Raw genomic sequence first — 25,170 nt, forward strand, 5'->3', positions numbered from 1 at the left:
TGAAATCTAAGGTGAGAATGACAAAGGAGGGCACATTTTCCGGTAACTGCCAGTCACAATCATCGATACGGGCCAACATTTATTTCCATCTTTAAGTGCCTAGAGGGCAGTTAAGAGTCAAACAATTTCTGTGGGGGAGTCACGCGAGATGAGATCAGGTAATGATGGCAGATTCCTTTCCTGCAGGACATTAGCGACGCAGACGGGTTTCCACATCAATAACAGTGGTTATACAGTCATCATTAGACCAACTCTCCACTTAAGACTTTCAATTAAGACATTAACCATGGTAGGATTTGAATCCATTTCCCCAGAACACTGGCCTGGGTTTTTAAGATTGTTAGTCCAGACACATTACCACTATGTCATTGCCTTCCTCAATTCCTTTGCATCCATTCCAATGGGCAAAACAATCTCCAAAATTTAAAACAAGGGTTGCCTGGGTATACTGAAGCAAGAAGTAAGCACTATTAATTATTTAACTTTTACTTCCAGGTAATTAAGGATTCGGTATAACAAGAGATGCCATAGGTGTGTCCGAGAACCTGCAGCAGGACAAGTCACCAACTCGGGTTCTGGTTCATGCTAATTCCATCAGCAGACACACATAGTATAGGGCTCTTGTGGTAGCATCCTTTTCACTGAATCACAAGTTCCAGGTTCACATCCAACCTCCCTCAGAAATGTGTCACAACATATTTGAACAGATTGTTAAAAAAACCACATTGTACGAAATCTGCACTGGGTCACCACGTTCATCAGATGGATGACAGCCATATACCCAAAGATCATCTGCATGATAACATTGTCATGTAGTGCCAGTTTATGAATAACTATCTCTGCAACAAAGACATCTGCAAGCCCACAAAGAAGATGATAAACATTGAAACTGGAAGAAATTTGCTGATGGTTGGAACCTCTAGAAGCTGACTACCTGGAAAGGCATTAGAAAAGTGAGCACACATGGGGAGGTCAACCGACCGAGAAGGAAGCTGAGAGAATATAGAGGCCAGAGACTCATGCAGCTTCTCAGCCCACTGTCTTCCTTTGCAACAAATGCAGCAGAGACTGCCAAGCCAGATTGGGACTCCTAAAACAAACCAAATGATCCTTAACACAGTTGACCACCAGAGCACAAGTGTGGCTGCCACCTTGTAACAAATCTAACAAAGTTCAGTTCATAGAAGTGATACAAGCAGCATTTTCTTTTACAACTGTTGCTCCCTGTAGAGTAACAGGCAGATTTGTACTCAATTTTTCAGTCAATTCACATTCCTTTTTGCTACATACATGACTGCACAAAACACTGAAAAATATAAATTTTGAAGAACTAGCAGAATGATTAGTCTATTTGACCCCTCAGGTCTGCTCACCCATTCAATTAAGATTATGGCTGATCTGATCTTCACCTCAAGTCCACTTTCCTGCCTGATCTCCATAAATTCTCAACTCCCATATGCATTTCAAAACCTGTCCATCTTAACAGAATTCCCAAGACTCAATCTTATGGGAGAGAAATCCCCCCTGATTCCAGTCTTAAATGGACAACACTTTATTCTGGAACTACATACCCTAGTTTCAGACTTCCTCATATGGGAAGCATTGCCTCAGCGACCAGCCTGTCAAATCTCCTTAGAACAGCGTGTTTCAATTTCATCATTTCTCATTCTACAGTCCAAACACATCTGTTCAAACTTTCCTCTCCTGCAAACCCTTTCATGCTACAAATCAACCTAGTGAACATTTTCTGAACACCCTATAATACAATATATTTTTCTTTAACTATAGAGACCAAAACTTTACACAGAACACTGGTTTTACCTATTCATTTAATCAATCTACAAAACAGCTGGTGAAAAATTTCATTATTTTTTATTACAAATAACAACAAAAATTATTGGAGAAACTCAGCAAGTCTGGCATCTATATAAAGTAAGCAGAGACAATGTTTCAAGTCCATGACGCTTCTCTAGAACTAGAAGCAGTTAGGAAAAGGTGATATTTAAGCTGACAATGGGATGGAGGGGAAAGGAGGAAGCAGACTGGTGAAGTTGGAGTGCAGAGAGAGGAAAAAAGGGAAGGCGGACAGGCCTAAGATATACATGCTAGCACAGGAACTCAGCACTACATTCAAGTGGCAGGTAACTGGAAGCCCAGGGTGATCTTGGTTTTCCAAATTGCTTCTAGTTCTTAAGGGTCATTAGTTTCAATATGTTAACTGTTTTCTCTTGCCAGATGCTGCCAGACCCACTGAGTTGCTCCAGCAATAACTGTTTTTGTTTGTTTCAGATAGAGTCATAGAGATGTAGAGCATGGAAACAGACCCTTTCGATCCAACTCCAAAATAAATCTGTCCCATTTGCCACCATTTGGCCCAAATCCCTCTAAACCCCTCCTATTGATATACTCATGCAGGTCCCTTTTAAATGTTGTCATTGTACCAGCCGCCACCACTTCCTCCGGCAGCTCATTCCATACGTGCACCACCCTCTATCTGAAAAAGTTGCCCCTTAGGTCTCTTTCACATCGTTCCACTCCCATCTTAAATGTATGTCCTCTAGTTTTAGACCACCTCCCCCACCCCATGCTTTTGACTATTCCTTATCCATGCCCCCCATGATTTTATAACCCTCTGTAACATCTCCTTCTCAGCCTGCGACACTCCAGGGAAAGTAGCCGTAGCCTATTCAGCCTCTCCCTATAGCTCAAACCTTCCAAACCCTGGCAACATCCTTGTAAATTTTTCTGAACCTTTTCAACTTTCACAACATCCTTCCAATAGCAGGGAGACCAACACTGCACACAGTATCCCTAACCAATGTCCTGTACAGCCACAACATGACCTCTCAACTCCTATACTCAATGCATTGACCAATAAAGCAAAGCATACCAAAGGCCTTCTTTACTATTGTGTCTACCTGGGACTCCTCTTTCAAGGAACTACAAACCTGCACTCCAAGTTCTCTCTGTTCAGCAACACTCCCCAATACCTTACCATTAAGTGTATAAGTCCTGCCCTGATTTGCCTCTCCAAATGCAGCATCTCACATTTATCGAAACGAAACTCCATCTGCCACTCCTCAGCCCATTTTATCAAGATCCCAATGTACTCTGAGGTAACCTTCTTTACTTTCCACTACACATCCAATTTTGGTGTCATCTGCAAAGTTACTAACCATACCTCTGATGTTCACTTCCAAATCATTTACATAAATGACAAAAAGCAGTGAAGCCAGCACCGATCCTTGTGGAACACCTCTGGTCACAGACCTCCATTCTGAAAAGCAACCCTCCACCACCACCCTCTGTCAACAACCTTCAAGCCAACTGTGTAACCAAATGGTTAGTTCTTCCTGTATTCCATGTGATTTAAACTGGTTAATCAGTCTACTATGAGGACGCCTGTCGAATCCCTTACTGAAGTCCATATAGATCACATCCACTGCTCTTTCCTCATTAATCCTCTTTGTTACATCTTCAAAAAATTCTATCAAGTTATCGAGACACAATTTCCCATGCACAAAGCCATGTTGACTATCCCTAATTAATCCTTGCCTTTCCAAATATATGCAAATCCTGTCCCTCAGGATTCCCTCCAATAACGTGCCCACTGCTGATGTCAGGCTCACCAGTCTACAGTTCCCTGGCTTTTCCTTACCACCTTCCTTAAATAGTGAAATCATGTTAGCCAACCTCCAGTCTTCCGGCACCTTACCCGTGGCTATTGATGATACAAATATCTCAGCAAGGGGTCCAGTAAACACTTCCATAGCTTCTCAGAGTTCTGGGGTACACCTGATCAGGTCCCAGGAATTTATCCACCTTTATGCGTTCAAAGTCGTTCAGCACCACCACCTCTGTAATATGGACATTTTTCAAGATGTCGCTATTGATTTCCCCACATTCTTGATCTTCCACATTCTTCTCTACAGTAAAAACTGATGCAACATACTCGTTTAGTATCTTCCCGATCTCTGGCAGTTCCACACACAGCCGGCCTTGCTGATCTTTGAGGGGCTCCATTCTCTCCTTAGTTCTGCTTTTGTCCATAAATGTATTTGTAGAATCCCTTTGGATTCTCCTTGACCCTATTTCCCAAAGCTATCTTATTTCCCTCCTGATTTACTCCAAATATATTCCGAGTGCCTTTATACTCTTCTAGGGATTCACTCGATCTCTGCGGTCTATACCTGACATATACTTCCTCTTATTCTTGACCAAAACGTCAATTTCTCTAGCCATCCAGTATTCCCTACATCTGCCCACCTTGCCCTTCACCCTAACAGGAACATACTATCTCTGGACTCTCATTTTTGAAGGCTTCCCATTTTCCTGCCATCCCTTTAACCCGCGAATATCCAGAACAAGAACAAAGAACAAAGAAAATTACAGCACAGGAACAGGCCCTTCGGCCCTCCAAGCCTGCGCCGATTCAGATCCTCTATCTAAACCTGTCGCCTATTTTCCAAGGATCTGTATCCCTCTGTTCCCTGCCCATTCATGTACCTGTCTAGATACATCTTAAATGATGTTATCATGCCCGCCCCTACCACCTCCGCTGGCAATGCGTTCCAGGCACCCACCACCCTCTGTGTAAAAAAACTTTCCACGCATATCTCCCTTAAAATTTTCCCCTCTCACCTTGAAATCGTGACCCCTAGTAATTGAGTCCCCCACTCTGGGAAAAAGCTTCTTGCTATTCACCCTGTCTATATCTCTCATGATTTTGTAGACCTCAATCAGGTCGCCCCTCAACCTCCGTCTTTCTAATGTAAATAATCCTAATCTACTCAACCTCCCTTCATAGCTAGCACCCTCCATACCAGGCAACATTCTGGTGAACCTCCTCTGCACCCTCTCCAAAGCATCCACATCCTTTTGGTAATGTGGCGACCAGAACTGTACGCAGTATTCCAAATGTTGTTGAACCAAAGTCCTATACAACTGTAACATGACCTGCCAACTCTTGTACTCAATACCCCGTCCGATGAATGAAAGTATGCCGTATGCCTTCTTGACCACTCTAATTGCCCTGCGTTGCTACCTTCAGGGTACAATGGATCTGAACACCCAGATCTCTCTGTGCATCAATTTTCCCCAGGGCTTTTCCATTTACCGTATAGTTCGCTCTTGAATTGGATCTTCCAAAACGCATCACCTCGCATTTGCCTGGATTGAACTCCATCTGCCATTTCTCCGCCCAACTCTCCAATCTATCTATATTCTGCTGCATTCTCCGACAGTCCCCTTCACTATCTGCTACTCCACCACTCTTAGTTTCATCTGCAAACTTGCTAATCAGACCATCTATACCTTCCTCTAGATCATTTATGCATATCACAAACAACAGTGGTCCCAAAACGGATCCCTGTGGAACACCACTGGTCACAGTTCTCCATTTTGAGAAACTCCCTTTCACTACAATTCTCTGTCTCCTGTTGCCCAGCCAGTTCTCTATCCATCTAGCTAGTACACCCTGGACCCCCTGCGACTTCACTTTCTCCATCAGCCTACCATGGGGAACCTTATCAAACGCCTCACTGAAGTCCATATGTATGACATCTACAGCCCTTCCCTCATCTATCAACTTTGTCACTTCCTCAAAGAATTCTATCAAGTTGGTAAGACATGACTTTCTCTGCACAAAACCATGCTGCCTATCACTAATAAGCCCATTTTCTTCCAAATGTAAATAGATCCTATCAGTATCTTCTCCAGCAGCTTCCCCACCACTGACGTCAGGCTCACCGGTCTATAATTACCTGGATTATCCTTGTTACCCTTCTTAAACAAGGGGACAACATTAGCAATTCTCCAGTCCTCTGGAACCTCACCCATGTTCAAGGATGCTGCAAAGATATCTGTTAAGGCCCCAGCTATTGCCTCTCGTTTCCCTCAGTAACCTGGGATAGATTCCATCCGGACCTGGGGACTTGTCCAGCCTAATGCTTTTTAGAATACCCAACACTTCCCCCCTCCTTAAGCTGACTTGATCTAGAGTAATCAAACATCTATCCCTAACCTCAACATCCGTCATGTCCCTCTCCTCGGTGAATACTGACGCAAAGTACTCATTAAGAATCTCACTCATTTTCTCTGACTCCCCTCGCATAACTTCCCTCCTTTGTCCTTGAGTGGGCCAACCCTTTCTCTAGTGACCCTCTTGCTCCTTATGTATGAATAAAAGGCTTTGGGATTTTCCTTAACGCTGTTTGCTAAAGATATTTCATGACCCCTTTTAGCCCCCTTAATTCCTCGTTTCAGCTTGGTCCTACTTTCCCGATATTCTTCCAAAGCTTCGTCTGTTTTCAGTCACCTAGACCTTATGTATGTTTCCTTTTTCCTCTTTGTTAGTCTCACAATTTCACCTGTCATCCATGGTTCCCTAATCTTGCCCATTCTATCCCTCATTTTCACAGGGACATGTCAGTCCTGCACTCTAATCAACCTCTCTTTAAAAGCCTCCCACATATCAAATGTGGATTTACCCTCAAACAGCTGCTCCCAATCCACATTCCCCAGCTCCTGCCGAATTTTGCTATAGTTGGCCTTTCCCCAATTTAAGCACTCTTCCTTTAGAACCACTCTCGTCTTTGTCCATGAGTATTCTAAAACTTACGGAATTGTGATCACTATTCCCAAAGTAATCCCCTACTGAAACTTCAACCACCTGGCCGGGCTCATTCCCCAACACCAGGTCCAGTATGGCCCCTTCCCGAGTTGGACTATTTACATACTGCTCTATAAAACCGTCCTGGATGCTCCTTACGAGTTCTGCTTCAACTAAACCCCTTACACTAGGTGAATCCCAGTCAATGTTGGGAAAATTAAAATCTCTCATAATCACCACCCTGTTGCTCCTACATCTTTTCATAACCTGTCTATATATTTGTACCCCTATCTCACGCTCGCCGTTGGGAGGCCTGCAGTACAGCCCCAACATTGTTACCACACCCTTTCTATTTCTGAGCTCTGCCCAAATTGCCGCACTGCTCGAGTCCTCCATCGAGCCCTCCTTCAGCACAGCTGTGATACCCCCTTTGACTAGTAATGCAACTCCTCCACCCCTTTTACCTCCCTCTCTATCCTGCCTGAAGCATCTATATCCTGGGATATTTAGTTGCCAATCTTGCCCTTCCCTCAACCAAGTCTCAGCAATAGCAATAACATCGTACTAATCCAAGCCCTATGTTCATCTGCCTTACCTACTAACTTCTCGCATTAAAACGAATGCGCCTCAGACCACCTGTCCTTTTGCATTCATCATCTGCTCTCTGCCTACTCTTCCCCTTAGTCACAGTGACTTCATTATCTAGTTCCTTACAGGCTTTAGTTACTACCTCCTTACTGTCCACTAACCTCCTCATTTGGTTCCCATCCCCCTGCCACATTAGTTTAAACCCTCCCCAACAGCATTAGCAAATGCAGCCCCTAGGACATTGGTTCCAGTCCTGCCCAGGTGTAGACCGTCCGACTTGTAATAGTCTCACCTCCCTCAGAACCGGTCCCAATGTCCCAAAAATCTGAACCCCTCCCTCCTGCAGCATCTCTCAAGCCACTCATTTATCCTGCCTATTCTTTTATTTCTACTCTGACTAGCACGTGGCACTGATAGCAATCCTGAGATTACTACCTCTGAGGTCCTACTTTTTAACTTGGCTCCATACTCCCTAAATTCTGCTTGTAGGACCTCATCCCGTTTTTTACCTATATCATTGGTGCCTATATGCACCACAACAGCTGGCTGTTCACCCTCCCCTTCAGAATGTCCTGCAGTCGATCCGAGACATCCCTGACCTCTGCACCTGGGAGGCAACATACCATTCGGGAGTCTAGTTTTTGACCATAGAACCGCCTGTCTACTCCCCCTACTATCGAATCCCCTGTGACTATAGCCCTTCCACTCTTTTTCCCGCCCTTCTGTACAGTAGAGTCAACATGGTGCCATAAACCTGGCTGCTGCTGCTTTCCCCTGGTGAGCCATCTCTCCCAACAGTATCCAAAACGGTATACCTGTTTTGGAGCGAGATGACTGCAGGGGACATCTGCACTGCCTTCCTGCTTTTTCTCTGCCTTTTGGTCACCCATCCCCTTTCTCCCTCAGCAATTCTAATCTGCGGCGTGACCAATTTGCTAAACGTGCTATCCACGACTTCCTCAGTATCGCAGATGCTCCAAAGTGAGTCCATCCACAGCTCCAGAGCCATAATGCAGTCTAACAAGAGCTGCAGCTGGACACACTTCCTGAACGTGTAGGAGTCAGGGACATCAGCCGCGTCCCTGAGCTCCCACATTGAGCAAGAGGAGCATAACACGGGTCTGGGATCTCCTGCTATTTTTACTCTTAAGCTTAGCTTAGTCCTACTATAATATCAAATAATAGATAAATGAAACAAAAAAAATTTTACCAATCACTCTACTTACCAGCACACGACAAAAAAGAAGAAAAACCTTACCTTATCAACACACAGTTTTTTTTTTGGTTAGAGGAGGAGGGCGGGTGAGAGACACTGCACGTGTGGTGTCTCAAGTTTAGCCATTACCCAAATATATCAGTTCACTCACCTTCCCAGACCGTAATTCGACCGCTCCCACTCAGCCCCGCTGCCGAAACGAAGAACTTACCTTCCCGTCAGCGCCCTCGTCCTCGCTCTCAGCACTCCCGCTGCTGCCGCAGAAAATCCACCCACAATCAACTTTTCAAAGTTCTTGCCTAATACTGTCAAAATTGGCCTTCCTCCAATTTAGAAAGTCAGAAGTCACACGACACCAGGTTATAGTCCATCAGGTTTATTTGAAATCACAAGCTTTCAAAGCACTGCTCCCCCGTCAGGGAGATATATCCACATCCTGAATCAGAAAATTTTCTTGTATATACTTAACACATTCCTCTCCATCCAAGCCCTTAACACTTTGGCAGACCTAGTGTAAGTTAAAATCCCCTACCAAAACCACCCTATTGTTCTTACCGATAAGTGGGATCTCCTTACAGATTTGTTTCTCAATTCCCTGCTATGGGTGGGGGGGAGAAGAGTCTAAAGGTGATCATCCCTTTCTTATTTCTCAGTTCCACCTAAATAACTTCCCTGGACATATTTCAAGGACTACCCTCCCTACTTACAGCTGCAATGTTATCCCTAATCAAAAACACCACTCCCCCTCCTCTCTTGCCCCACTTTCTATCCTTCCTATAGCATCTATACCCTGGAACACTAAGCTGCCAGTCCCGCCCATCCCTGAGCCATATCTCTGTAATTGCTATGATATCCCAGTCCCATGTTCCTAACCATGCCCCGGGTTCATCTTCCCAATTGCGCTAGTCTCAGACTAATCTCTTTTCTCACGACCTCCCTGCATACAAGCACACCCCACCCCCACTCTGTACTAGATTAAATCCTCATAAGCAACTCTAGCAAATCTCACCGCAAGTGTATCAGTCCTCTTCCAATTCAGGTACAATCCATCCTTCTGATATCGGTCACTTCTACCCCAAATTCCCATGATCCAGAAACTTGAATTCTTCTCCCTTGCACCAGTTGCTCAGCCATGCATTCATCTGCTCTATCCTCCTATTCCTACCCTCACTAGCTCACAGCACCGGGAGTACTTCAGAAATTACTACCCTCAAGGACATCCTTTTTAAACTCCTGCCTAACTTCCTATATTCTCTCTTCAGAATCCAGTCCTTTTCTCTCCCTTTGTTGTAATTTCCAATGTGTATGATGATCTCTTGCTGGCCCCTCTCCCCTTTGAGAATATTCTGCACCTCTCGGAGTTATCTTTGATCCTGGCACCAGAAGGCAACACGCCATTCTGATGTCTTGCTGTCGGTTGCAGAAACGTCTGTCCGTGCCTCTGACTAGTGATTCCCCACCATAATCAAATTGCTTGGAACCTGACGTACCCTTCGCTACATTTGAGTCAGTCTCGGTAACGGAAACCTGGCTGCCAGTGCTCCATTACCCAGAGAGTCCTTCACCCTCTACATTTTCCATAACAGCATAGTCATTTGAGATGGGGATAGCTACAGGAGACTCCTACACCACCAGTCTTCCTCTCCCATCTTTCCTGGAGGTAACCCACCTGTAACCTCCAGACTGTTATCTGCGGGTTTTCTCCCTAAAATTGCCGTCCATTATACCCCCTAGCTCCTGTAAATTCCTTACCACCTCTAACTGCTGTTCCAACCAATCCATGCAATCTGATAGGATTTGCAACCAAACACAAGGATTTGTAGAGACAAGTCATCAGTAACATGGAAACTTTCCCTCATCTCCCACATCTGACATCAAGAACTCATCACTCTACAGACACTGAAAAAAGCACAATCTTACTGCTCTTAAAACACTACACCAGGTTAACTTAGTACCTATGTTTTATATTTTTAAGTTTAATCAAGAGACAGATCTCAATAAAACATATAATCAAAAAAGAACCCACTCTACTCACACTTATAGATTGACAAAACAAAACAGTAAGGTTACATTTTAAAACTAGCCACTTAGCTGCTCCCCTGCTGTGGGCTCCCCCACACAGGTTTCTCCAAGGTCAACTGTGAACGTCATTGTTTATTTGTCTTCGACGAACTCCGACGTCCACAGATACTTGAAACTAAACAGCAGAGGCAGTCAGCTGTACAGCTTCACTGCTGGGTCAGACAGTTATACAAATTTACTTCTGTTTATTTCACTTCTCTCCAGCATCAGCAGTTCTTTGTAATATTACACAATTTCTATTCTCTATCTTCTTCACAATAGAGCTCAACATTCCAATGGCTTCCCAACTATCTGGTGAACCTGCATGCTGACTTCTTTAATTTCACATACAAGATCCTTCTGCACTGCAGCATTCCACGGTCTCCATCCATTTAAACAATACTCAGTTTTCTTATTCTTCATTCCAAAGGAGACAACATTTTTTTAAAATCCGCATTACACACCAAAGTTTTGCTCACCAAATTAGCCTATCTATATCCCTTACAGAATCTAAACTTGTTCTTAACTCGTTGAGGTTGGTTGGCTCGCCGAGCTGGTTTGTTGTTCCGCAGACGTTTCGTTACCGTGCTTGGTAACATCCTCAGTGCAGCCTCTGATGAAGCGTTGGTGTGTTTTCCCACCTGGCTTTTAAACTCTGGGGTCCATTGCGATAGATTGCCTCACTTCTGGGTTTCCTCCGTAGCGGAATGTATATGGGGTCGAGTTCAATGTGTTTATTAATAGCCTGCTTCGTGGAGTGCCATGCTTCCAGGAATTCTCGTGCTTGTCTCTGCCTAGCCTGTCCCAGGATCTTGGAAGATCCTGGGACAGGCTAGACAGAGACAAGCACGAGAATTCCTGGAATCCTGGAACCCACAACCCAAGCTACAAATCTACTCCAAAACCTTGTTCTTAACTCGTTGTTTCATCAACTGTTAATTGCTAGCAAGCTTAGCTAATATACATCCTTCACTAAATTCTAATTTACTAATCTGAGTGACTTATTCAGAATGCGCTTTTCATTTGTTAGCCAATTCTCTACCTTTGCTCATATTATTCCCATCACCAAGGACTTCTACCTTATGTCATAACCTTAATGGGTCACCATCATGAGTTTCTTTTGAAAATTCAAATATCACTACATCTACTGGTTCCCATTTATCCAATGTCTGTTACATTCAGAAAGAACTTTAATAAATTTGTGAAGCATGATTTCATAATATCCACTGACTCGCACTGAATGTGTTATAGCATTCTAAAGCCCTTAATTTAAATTATACATTTCCTTATTAACAGATTCCAACATTTTCCCAAATTACAGATGTTGGGCTAATTGGCCACTGCATTCTGACCCACTCCTTTCTTGAACAGAGACGTTATACTTCCTTTTTCTTTTAGTGTGTCGGGATATTTCACGCATCTAGGTAATTTTAGAAGACTGCAGTGAATGCATCCACTACCGCCACAGATTTTTGTTTAAGGCCCCATAATCGAGATTAAACAGATTAGCATCATTTTAAGTCAGCACAGGAACAATGGGCAAATGCCATAAAGTTTTTGATGCAGCTAAAGGCCATGTTCGCCAATTGCCAGGAAGAAGCGCATGTTTTCAAGGAATCTAGTCAGGGGCCTCATCTATTTATCTACAGCGACTATAGAAACATATAATATACGTATGGACCTCACCATATTTTCCAAGATTCAGTTGAAATCAACTAATTCTGCTTTGATTCTGCCAATTTCATAATCCACTTCAAATTTACCTGTTTTTTTGTGTCGTGTTGCCTGCAAATTTGCATTGACATTCTGAATGCAAATCATTGACATAAACGGGAAATAGTATATATTTCAACATTGATCTGCAAGGCAGCTCTCATGGTACATTTCCCTCTTCTGAAATAAATTTTGCCGTTTTCTACGCTTCACGAAATTGAATATAGCTACTAATTATTTGTGCATGACTTCGTTAATTTTTTACACAATTTGATACGCACAACATATCTTGAGATTTTCCACTACCCATTTGGGATGTAACCTCTTCAGAAATCAATCATTCAGGTAGGAATTTCCTTTACTGCTACCATGTCTATTGATTTTACTGGAATAGTATTTGGTGATCAAAATCCCAGAATTCTCCTCCTATCAGATTTGTGGGTGTACCGACACCCCACAGACTGTAGCAGTTCAAGGAGGCAGCTTCGCACCATTTTCTCAAGGGCAGTTAGGAAAGGACAATAAATTGCTGACATAGCCAGATCCCACTAACAAGAATGGAAAAAACTGCATGAATCAATTTTCTGTTTTATAAAAATAAAGTACTATATTGGCCAGTTTGCAGCAAATCATGGTTTCCTATTGTTCAATGAATTGCAAGTTTCCTCTTCAACTTCTCAGTACTTGAATTATCACTGCTTAAAATTGATAGAATTGTTCTAATTCATGCTGTGTTCAGTTTATTTAGAAATCTGATCAGCAAAATCTTGAACTCAAGCTTTTAGAATTTTCTCCAAGGATCTTTGTGGATGTAAAGACCACAAATGTGCCAGTTTTGCTTTTGAAGTAATGGGGTGTCTCATTTTTTGAAGATTTTTATTTCAGACACCTTTTAAATGAATGTTCCTTCCATTATCTTCTACTTCACTGTTCTTACAACTCCAATTTACCCATTACAACACCTGTCTACATCATTTACTGCCACACTTGGTCACATCCTGCAATTATCATCCAACTTTGTGGTTAACTGTTATTGGAAAAAAATCCAGATAGTGTATAAGCTTATACACAAAGTTATTAGCTGTTTGCAGAGTAAGCAAGAACTTGCACTTAACTACCAATATAGTATTTTTTTAATATGTTTAATGTTAGTAGATTGCTATTACTGTTTTACTTTTATATTTAAAAGAAAATAGTGGTAGCCTTTTTGTAGCCCACTTTATCATAACTTCAAACCTTGCTTTATTATTGTGTATTAAAAGCAATGAATAGTATGATTTTTAAAATTCCCCTTAACGAGATTAACTGGAAAACTTTCCAATAATAGGGATCAACAGAAATGAAATAAAAAGGTATCTTTATCATATTTCACCGTTGCCATAACTTGTGCTCCATTTTATTATAATTGCATTTTGTTTTAACTGGGCTTTGGTGTCAGAGGGCTTTATTAAATGGTTACTTTAGCTCTTTGTGATTTGTACTCCAATAATTGATGTAGATATTTGTCTAAAATTTGCTCATTAATTGATTTGAAATGAAATAAGGAAAAAAAATGTATGAAGCCTACTCTACTGAGAAGTTAATGGTTAGGTGATTATGGTCGGAAAGGTTAGTGATTTTAATGTGTTTCTGAAGGAATGTGTTGTAACAGTAATGGACTGAAAGGTCAGAGTATGTCTGAAAGGTCAGAGTATGTCTGAAAGGTCAGAGTATGTCTGAAAGGTCAGAGTATGTCTGAAAGGTCAGAGTATGTCTGAAAGGTCAGAGTCCTGTTAAAGCAGGCACAGCAAATTAGATGTGTAATAATGTGATTAACTACAGTTAAACAGAGTGTTTGATTTTAGAAAAGTGCTGTGTAAATATCATTTGGTTGACTGGATGACATAGTGGCAACAGCCTGAGCAAGCTGAGCCCGAGGTCAAAGTTTAATCAAAACCAAGAGACGAACTCTTCCCAGGGAAAACAAGCAAGTCCTAATGAGGAACTATGATGGATGACACATTTGTGATATTTATCAGTGATCAAATTGCTGTGTCATAGTGGGAGTACACACCGTTTTGCTTAGACGGATAAAAAAAAAGGACAAGAAAGCTTGCCTCAAAGCGATAGTTAGCTAGCTCAGGACAGAGTCATCTGATCAGTAACTGGAAATGGAGACGAAGTGGGCTGATCACTTGTTTTGATCTGTTCCTTAAGGTCTACATAAATACTTGTGATTGTAACCATTGCATGGGTAAGACTTTTGTAGTATTTTATAGTGTACTTCATTAAAGACATTGGGTAAATTTTGTTGTTAATGGCTTGGGTTATTGATATCCAGATCCAACCCAACAGACCAGGGAAAGTAGGAATAAATGCTTGAACTCGTCACCATCTTTAATATATCTTAAACAGGGACTAAATAGAAGGATGCCGCACTGATTACTTAAAATGTAGTGCCTCTTCTCCTCCACTAATCTCATTAGCCCTCCTCCATGCCCCACGCCAACCAGGTTACTGATCTCTCTGCCAACAGAAATAAGTCCATCCCATTCACTCTATGAAGCCTCCCATGATTTTCAAACCTCAACAAATCACCCATCATCCTCTTCTGTTCCAAAGAAAACAGACCACGCTATCCAGCAGCTAAAATTCCTCATTCCTGAAAATTCCTGGAAAAGCTCTTTTGTACCCACCTCTAATGTAATATAGCTTTCCTTTAACACAGTAACCAGAACTTCAACTACTTACTGACTCAGGTCACAAGGTTATGTTCAATTCTGTACACTCTCATTTTTGACAACAATCAATCAGTAGCACTCTCACAAATAATGCCACGTTAACAAATCTCTGATTACCTTGTTTCTTCCTCCCTCATTAAATGATGCACATCTTGTAAATAGACCAAGTTACAAAATATAATAATCACATCTGTGTAAAAGCACATTTTAAGTGAACATGGATAATCCACGAAATATACAAGTTAAGGCAACATTTGTGGAGAGAAGTAAATCTAACGTTTCAGATGCTAGACCTTCTCATGATGGAAAGTCATCAACTTGAAGCATGAACTTGAATTCTCTCTGCACGGATGTTTATTGGATGATGAATATTCCCAGCATCTGCATTTTGTAAATCACACTTTAGTCAATCTTTACAGTGCTCAAATTGAAAGCAAATCCTCATATTGTCTGTGCTACCAAAAGCAAAAGATAACATGTAATGCAGACAACAGACATTTCACACCAAGATACCTACCAAAAATATTGGTGGTATGTCCCTTCCTGGAGAGTGGTTTTAACTCATTGTGTCCCCATGCATACTGTCTGTAGTTGTCCCAAGCATGCTTCATCATCTGCAAAAGGGAAAGAAAAGTCTTCAGCTAATTTAACAAGCTTTCAGCAATCAAAATGAAGAACACCTAAAAAGTCACTCCAACTATACAGGGCATTGGTGAAAACAGACACTGCTATGTAGAGTATTGGTCTCCTTATTCAAGGAGGGAAATAGTTTCAATGAAAGAATTTCAGAGAAGGTTCACTAACCTGATTCCTGGGGGAAAGACTGTGGCATAATGATAACACTACTGGACTAGCAATTCAGAAGCCCAGGCTAATGCTCTGGTGACACAGGTTTAAAAATTTATATTTTTAATTTATTTTCAATAAATCTGGAATTGAAAGCTAATCTCATCAAATGGTGACTATGAAACTATCAACTGTTATAAAAATTCACATGGTTCACTAATACCCTTTAGCAAAGGAAATATATCATGCTTATCAGGTCTGACCTACAACGACTCCAGATCGATAGTAATGTGGCTGACTCCTAATCACCTTCTTTAAAATGGGTTTGCTCTGTTCATGGGTAATTAGGGGCATGGAGCAAACGCTAGCCTTGTCAGTAGTACACTCATCCCATGAAAGAATAATGAAACAAAAATTAAGAGATTGTCTTTGATGAAATGTTGAATTAGTTGGGCTATACACACTGGAATTCAGAACAACGAGAGGTGATTTTATTGAAACATACAAGACTCTGAGAGGGGGCTTAATATAGTAGATGCTAGGGGATGCTTACCCTCATGGGGATATCTAAAATCATGGGTAGTGTTTGAAATAAGCAGTGTCCCATTTTTCCTCCTTACAAGAGGTTCACTAGTCTTTGGAATTCTCTTCCATGAGAATAAGGAAGATCAGTTCACTATTGAATTTAAGGACGAGTTAGACAGATTATTGACCTAAAATGCAGGGGTAAGTAGGGAGGTGGAGTCAAGATAAAAAACAGATTTGTCATAATCTCAGGGAATGGCCTACCCCTGCTCCTATTTCTTATAATCTCATAATGACATAGCACAATGATTTGCCCAAAAGCTCAGTTTCACAGACACACAATACTGTGTGCGAATTAAAGACCATACTTTTAATTATACATGCAATTAGGCATATATGCTTATCAGTCAGTCATCCATCTAACATCTACAGCAATGTAACCTACTTAGGAGCTGTCATTTAAAAATAAATCAGTTGTCTATTGGTCCCATTCCAGTATATCTACAGCCATAGTGCAAACACATGGTGCCCTTGGAGAATCTGGAGTGGGAATTTTATGCAAAGAAATGTGTTTAATGTTCCTTATTGCAGAAGTACTTCAAACTAGAAACTAAACTATTACTTTATTAATTTATTCTGTTTAATTAGCTCTAAAATCTAAAAGTAAACCCAAGTTAATTACAAAAACTTTTAATTAACTAAATATAAAACAAGGACGTTTTAGAGAGATCAGATTACAGCCTGCAGACATGCAGCAACTGCAATGTATGGGAGCTTGAGCATTCCTAGGCTGCATTTTCAGAAAGCACTTGCAACTCAAGAAATATTGACTCAAAGTTGTTGAGGTGGAATCTAAGCTGCAGGCATCACCGTGCATTAAGGAGAGGAGTTAGGTGGAAGCAGTGATATTCCTCAGGTTAGATCATGGCTTACATTCAGCAAGCGGTCAGGTCTGAGTGAACCTGGCCGTGATTCACAAAAGGAAAGGGGACCTGCAACAAAGTTGAGTCTCAACATTTGCAACTTGCTCAGAGATATTTGGCATTTGCTACTGGTGTGATTGATAATAGAAATTGGAGGGAGGAAGAACATATTGACCACAGCTGGCATAATGTATTTCCAAGTCAGGATAAATGGTAAACCCCTTGGAAGTAAACCCTTTGAAAGTGGCAGCGTTCTAGTATAACTGATGCCCCCACCTTTCTTAGCAATACAGGTCACAGGTTTGAAAGGTAGTCTGTCCAAATTGCGGTGAGTTACCGCAGCATACAAAGTGCTGATTGGTAAAGCTGCTTTGTCTTAGTGTTGAACATCTTCAAGCCTGATAGACTACATCAATCCAAAGTATTCTTGGCATGTACCTTGTAGGTGTTGGAAGTCTTTGGAGAATCACAAATGATCCACTTCCCACAGAATACCCAGTCTTTGATCTGCTGCCACATTGTTTACATGCATGGTCCCATTGAGTTTCTGGTCAGTCGGTCAATGGTAATTCCAAGGACCTTTGTGGTGCAGATTTTAACAATAACAAAGGCCAGTCAATGTCAGGGAGACATGGTTAAACGCCCCTTTGTCAGATTTAGCCACTGCTTAGCACTTACTCAGCAAGTAAGATCATGAATGATGTCTCAGTCTTACTGCACTTGAATACAGGATGTTTCAGTATCTGAGAAAGTGCAAATGCAACTCAACATTTGCAACTGTCAGCAAATATCCCGACTTTAATGTTAGGATGAGGGGAGATTATTAAAGAAACAATTTAAGATGGTTGAGCTTTAGACGCAAGCCTTGATTTACCCTGTAGCAATCTACTTAGATTGAGATGCTTAGTCTCCACAACCACAACCATCTTCTTTTGCATTAAGCATAACTCCAGTCAGGAGATTGATTATTTTTGATGCCCTTTGACTTGACCTTTGCCAAGGTTCCTTGACGTCATACTTGATGTTGTGTGAATTCCTAATCTATATCTTTGTTTACTTCCTTTATTAAAATGACTGGAATTGGATAATGCTGCACTAAACAGTGCAATAGCAAGCATTAATAAATTTAGCTTCACAGTCCTCCAATACCATAGAGAATGATTCAGAATTTAATGCCAGCTTTAGTTCAACAGAACTCAGCCATCCAACCAAATCAAATGTTACACTTGACTTGAATGGCAGGTGCCAAACACAAGCAGTGCCAAAGTCTTATTCTTCAGAATCGAATCGAATGCAGTAGCAACAGATTAACATTGCTAGCTGGGCAAATTGAGTCTCCTTTACCCTTCACCTGCAAACTTCTTTTTCAAACTAAAATTTTAATCATCACATTTCGTCTTGAAGGAATGGGAGGGGGTACAAAGTAATTAAGCATACATTTTGTCAGCTCCAATATATGTGATATCTGTACACATAACATTGATAACAATATTTACTATTTGATGACCATGATATCTACATTGTATAAGACTAAAATATAAAAATTAAAGCAAATAGCTGCCTGCTGCACATTGTTAAAATTTGACCAAGAGATTTTAGAATCCTGAATTCTAACAATATTGAACCTTGTTAAAAATAATACTTGAAGTTTAATTATTTTCAAATACTGCAAAAATCTATTCACATTACTGTGTGGGCTTCATATTGTAAATAGTATTTAAATTAAATTGAAGTTATTAAAGATGCTCAATTCATTTAAAAACTACTCATTTAATTTTCAGGATGTGTGGGGAATACTTAAGGGAAATACCCACAAGAAAACTCTCACCATGTTTTATAAATACAACATCTGGCAACAGTCTTGTCCAGGTTAGAAAAAAATTCTTGGTTGTATGAGCTCCCTCTCCCTGGTCTTCAGATAATGACCATTATCACACCGTACAACAGTGTCTACAATCTACAAAACAGTTATTATAACTAAACTAAACCAAACAATAGCAAACAAGAATCAAAGAATATGTAGGTGTTTTCCCTTTGAAGGGCACCATACCATTTGAATCTCGACATTTACAGCAACTTGCACTGGAAGTGGTCACAGAAATTAAGAAAAGTTAGTCACCAGCTACAGTAAATTCTGTCCCAATTTATTTTAGTGATGTTGGTTGAGGGATAAATATTGGCTAGGACACTGAACAGAACTTCTCTGCTGTTTAAATAATATCATGAAATGTTTTATGTACAATTGAGGGAGGAAAGGGGACCATGGTTTAACATCTCCATCGTTAAGAAGACACCAAGAAACTAGCACTTCAATACTGCAATAAAAGTAAAATACTGGATTCTGAAGAGCCACACTGGGCTAGCAATTTTAACTTTCGCTCTCCACAGTTGCTGCCAGACTGAGTTTCTCCAGTACTTTCTCTTGTTATTTTGGTATTCCCTCAGAACTGCATGAGGTTATGCCTACTATTTGGCTCAAGTCTCTGAGGCAGGATGGAAACTCATAACATTCTGACATGAAGGTGACAGCACTTCTAATCATGCCACAACTGTCACCATTCACACAGTATTCAATACACTTAGGGCTCATGTAGTGAGGTGGCAGCGTCCCTGCTTCAGGGCCAGGAAACCGGTGTTCAGATCCACTTTCTGCACAGTAACATTTCTGAACAGCGAATTTGAAAATATCCATATTCTACTTGTAGACACTAAAGCAATATTGTTCAATGCAATTTACTACCATCCTGAGGTAAAGATAAGAGATGTTACATGTTTAGAATAAAACTGATTTTAAAAACCTCGTTCTAATTTAAGAAATATACTATCCAGACTTCCCACATACCTCTTTAATCTTCTCTTGCTTCTGTCTCGTGTCTGGATCACCTGGGTCCCCATTATTGATTCCTACCAGTTTTGGGATAGGTACAACTGGCAGTTGTTTGCCTTCTCTTTTTTTCATATCTTGTATCACTCTGTTTTTTTCTGTCTGAATTTCAGCACGAATTTGATCTTTGGATTTTTTTAGTTTTTCCTTAGCCTCTTCCAGCGCCCTCTCATGATCTGCCCTAATCATTTTACGAAGCTGCTCCTCTTCATCTCTAGAGAATTTAGAGAAGATATTGGACAAATCTATCACTATGAAAACATAGGACAACAACAGTTTGCAACTAACTGCCACTTCAGAACTTAAATGTTAAACTTAAACTTAAACTCAAACTGCAATACTCAATAGGCTAACAGTTTAAACAGTAAAGATATTTGTTGCAAAACTTATGTTGAGATAATATGTTCACAAGAAACCAAAATTCAACTTTGTCTGAGACTGTATATTTTACCATAGAATCATTGAATTGTTATTGAGTGGTTGCAGGCCATTCAACACATCGAGTCCAAATTGACCTTCTGACGAATATCCCACCCAGACCCACGCTCCACCCCCCCCTCACCCACTTTCCCTATCCCTGTAACCCTACATTTTCCCATGGCTAATCCACCTAGCCTGCTCATCCCTGGCCATTATGAGCAACTTAGCATGGCTAATCTATCTAAACCTGCACATCTTTGGACTGTGGGAAGAAACCAGAGCACCCAAAGGAAACCCACATAGACACAGGGAGAATGCGCAAACTCCAAACATTTGTTGAGGCTGGAATCAAACCCAGGTCCCTGGCACTGTGAGGCAGCAAGGCTAACCACTGAGCAATCATATCACACATTAATAAACAAGAAATATACAAATATACAAATGAATTCAATGACAGTTTTAAAAAAAAGAAAAAAAACTGAACATGCTAGAAATATTCATCCTGTAAGGAATCGTCTGTAAAAGAAAACAGAGTTAACATTTCAAATTGTTACCAGCTTCAAAGATATTAACAACTTTATTTTTAAAATAAGATATAGGCGACATTTTTTAAAAATAAGAACTTTCAGGAACAGCTGAAAATTTTACACTTTAAGATAAAAGACTGAAATTTAAGCAAGCATACTTTAAATGACAAAATACAACATTGCCGTTTTCTTTCTGTCTCAATTAAAAACACTTCATACTGTCATTTAAATAGATATTCAATTCTCCCAGAAACAAATCTAAGAAAGTGATTCTTAGCTCCGAAAGATTTACATGTGTTCTTTTCCTCTGTCTGATAACAGTCTGTCACAGTCTTTTCAATCTGAACAAGAGATCCCAACAACATTTGAGTAGTGAGCCACAACTTCCATGTTGCCTATTGCTGCTCACTGTCTCATAATGCTGGCAGACTAACCACAGCTGAGTGTTTTGAGAAATATCTTAAAACATTCTCTCTCAAAGCGCATCACCAAGGCAACCTGAATCACATGGGCCTTGTATCCAGACTGAAATGCTGATTAGCCAACGTTGAGATCCCAACTTTTGTTTCTTTTCTTGGAAGCAATGGACAGTTTAAAGCACAAGCAATCACAATCAGACATTCTGAACACTGATGTGAGACTTTGGAATTTTGACAGTCTGCACACTAGCAGCACCCTAAACTTCTTAAGCTCTGAACAAAGGTCACTGGACCTGAAGTAATAACTCTGCTTTCTCTCCACAGATGTTGCCAGACTTGCTGAATTTCTCCAGCAATTTCTGTTTTTGTTTCAGGTTCTTCTAAGCTGCTGCCACGGAATCAAATCACCCTCAGGTTTACTGCAGGACATTTTACTTCCAGTTAAAGATGTAGGCTCAACTGTAACAAAGTCTTTTCATTAGAAAAGAAAGAAAAGCACAGATATAACAGATATTTTGCAAGGGAATGGGAAGCAGGGAAAGGAAGGTGAGGAGGGGCAAAAAAAATGACGAAGTTAACAGTAACCTGAAAGAGGAGATTAGATGAAAAGACAAGTAAAGGAACAAAAAGATAGATACAGAAAACTAGGAAAAACAGAATCATTACCAGCATAAGGCGCCTGAAAAAACTGGGTGCAGTGGTTTGCAGTTATGATCAGAATTTTAAGTTTGAGTTCAAAAGGTGCAAAGTGCCTAACTAAAAACAAGATGTTAATCCTCAAAATTCTATTGGTTGTTATTAGAATGACATACATGGCCAGTGACAGAAAAATCAGAGTGGGAATAGGGTAGAAATTAAATCAAGTGAATGGAAACTCGGGTCACACTTCGTGGCCCAAACAACGTGCTTCAATAGGCAACTAAATCTGCAATCGATGTCCAGAAAGTAGAGGGGACCACACGGTCAGCAGCAAATAAAATGTACTGAACAAAAGAAGCAGGGTTGCAATGGCTAGCTGATCCTTAATTTTACAACAGTGGCCCCTCATTCTGGGCCACCACATAAGATCAAACATACTTGTACATCTCAGTCAAATAACCCCATACCCTTCTACTTCAGTGGAAGAAAGCCCAGCCTGTTCAATCTTTCCCCATGAGACAATCCTTCTCATTCCAGGTATCAATCTAATAAATCTCCTCTGAAGCACCTCAAAAACATGTAAATTATTTTTTGGATAAGACGACCAAAATTACACACCGTATTTGAGATGTGTTCTCACTAATACCCTGTACGCCTGAAACATAACACCCTTACATTTGAACGACTGAATGATTTTATTGTCATGTATATTTTAACAGAGAAAATACAGTAAAATACAGCAAAAAGCATCCACCGTCACCATGATCTATAACCACTTTGAATAGTTTCAGGATAATAATAAGAACAAAAAGATATAACTTAAACAGAGTCCATAACCGTTTGGTTAGTGCTTCACCGCCAAACCAACCAATGAAGTCACCACTCCTCAAGCGCCATCTTTCATGCTTTGAATTCATCTCACAATAAGGGGTAGCACCTAATCAGCCTTCTGAGTTACATGCTGTACCTACATCCAAAATTTTTGTGACTCTCATACAAGGACACCTAAAGCTTTCTGAAATTCAGATTTTCACAGTCTCAGTTTAAGTGATACTTTGCCTTTTAATTTCTCTGCCTAAGCAAACAAATTCACATTTTTTGTTATCTACTTTGCATAGTGCACAAATTGCTATGAGGTTGCTGATAAGGCCAATCTTCGAGCATATGAAACTGTAGGAATTCCAACTCGTATACTGACCAACAAAGGTAAGAACAGACTCCAACAAAGAACCCTCTGGCTGATTTCACAACTAAGACATCGCGCAAAGGGAGGTCATTTGACTGTGCCATTTCAAATGGGAATTTGAGCACAGAATGGCATTCTTTAAGACAAGCATGGGAATTTGTACACGCAGCTACAAATTCAATACAGTAAATACATCATCTACCTAAGCAATTGCTGACAATCTGGTTTTTCTCATATAAATGTAGATTAAAGTCACCCAAAATTAATGCTGTCCCTTTATTTGTCTTCTTGTATGTTTTGTCCTCCGTTGTGGTTAGCGTTCTGGAGTTGAAGACCACTCTCATAGAGCATAGAACATTACAGCGCAGTACAGGCCCTTCGGCCCTTGACGTTGCGCCAACCTGTGAAACCAATCTGAAGCCCATCTAACCTAAACTATTCTATTATCATCCATATGTTTATCCAATGACCATTTAAATGCCCTTAAAGTTGGCGAGTCTACCACATTTGCAGGCAGGGCATTCCACGCCCTTACTACTCTGAGTAAAGAACCTACCTCTGACATCTGTCCTATATCTATCACCCCTCAATGTAAAGCTATATCCCCTCGTGCTAGCCATCACCATCCGAGAAAAAAGGCTCCCACTGTCCACCCTATCTAATCCTCTGATCATCCTATATGTCTCTAATAAGTCACCTCTTAACCTTCTTCTCTGTAACAAAAACAGCCTCAAGTCCCCCAGCCTTTCCCTCAGTAATTTCTTCTTTCTGCTGAAGTTAAAACTATCTCCACATGCATCAAAGCACTAGAAAAAGATGACGCAGAGGACTGGAGTATGACTGAAGCAAACAATGTTCGAACTATCTTGGACTCTCATGAATTCCCAAAGCAATACCTTTTAAGATGGAGGTTTTGAGGGGAAACAAAGAAGTTGTTTTAATCCAAGAACAAAATCAGCAGTCAGAAATGAGTAGTAGTAGATAGGAACTTGTTGGACCTCTGTTCAAAGAAAATAATCCAACAGACTTCAGGTTGTCCTGGTAGTAGATGTTCAGTAACTTATCATCCACGGGGGATAGTTCTGGCTGTGAGACTGGAAATTAAAGTGACAGAGGGTGTCAGAAACTAAAATATAGCTGGAGAAAGAAATGGACAGAAACACAAATACCCAAGATCGAAGGAAATCAATTCTGAATGCCTCTTCCCTCTGCATCTACCAACTGACAAAGGTGCTGTCAACATCATCGGCACTTAAGTACCAACCTTGCATGCCAGCATTTTCGACAAATGTCAATTCTACAATCCTCTTGTTATCCAAACGGTGAAAAGTCATTAATCTAAAGGCGAATTCAACGCATATGTTATGTCATCAATTTGGTTGGGTTATCATGGAAAGATACAATCGGTCTAGCATTTTCCATATGCACAAACCGCAGCACAGATTGAGATCATGTTATGTTTCGTGGCTAGAAGACAGCTCGCTATTCATCAACATCTCTAGTACAAATACTAACATATTACACTGGGGATCAAGAAATTGCTACACACCAAAAGGCTGAGCAAGATATGTTAATATTGACCAAGCCTGAAAATTTCTAAACTTAATCATTTATCAAACAGCAACACATTTGACAAAGGCAGAACATGCAGAGATTGGTTTGAGATTTTCTCAGCTGTGATAACATCAAAGTTTAAAAAAAAAGTCCACTTGGTACACACACAAACCCAGAACATTGCACAAATTAAAAGTAGCCAAAACAGCCAGGCCTCAAACATGCATGACACAAATCCTGTTTGTCCAAAATCATGGGCTCTTATTTTATTAAATAGCCTAATGAGTGTTGCCATAATCAAAAACCTTCTGAAAATCCAGACATATTAAAGCCACTGCTTGCCCTTTATCTATCCTGCTTGTTACCTTCTCAAGGAATTTTAGTAAATTTGTCAAGCAT

At 40.6% G+C, this 25,170-nt stretch overlaps 1 protein-coding gene across 2 annotated transcripts in view; it reads right to left on the reverse strand.

Moving 5' to 3' along the window:
* The window catches only part of man1a2 (mannosidase, alpha, class 1A, member 2), a 122,826-nt gene that overhangs the window by 79,373 nt on the left and 18,283 nt on the right, over positions 1-25,170 (reverse strand). For both annotated transcript variants that reach the window (XM_048603235.1, XM_048603234.1), the window contains exons 2-3: positions 19,985-20,240; positions 15,426-15,522 (exon numbers count right to left, since the gene is read on the reverse strand). In XM_048603235.1, coding sequence (XP_048459192.1) covers positions 15,426-15,522; positions 19,985-20,240 — 353 coding nt within the window. The remainder of the gene's footprint in view (positions 1-15,425; positions 15,523-19,984; positions 20,241-25,170) is intronic.

This window comes from Rhincodon typus, chromosome 11 (assembly GCF_021869965.1).
Source record: "Rhincodon typus isolate 14 chromosome 11, sRhiTyp1.1, whole genome shotgun sequence".
Lineage (NCBI taxonomy): Eukaryota > Metazoa > Chordata > Chondrichthyes > Orectolobiformes > Rhincodontidae > Rhincodon > Rhincodon typus.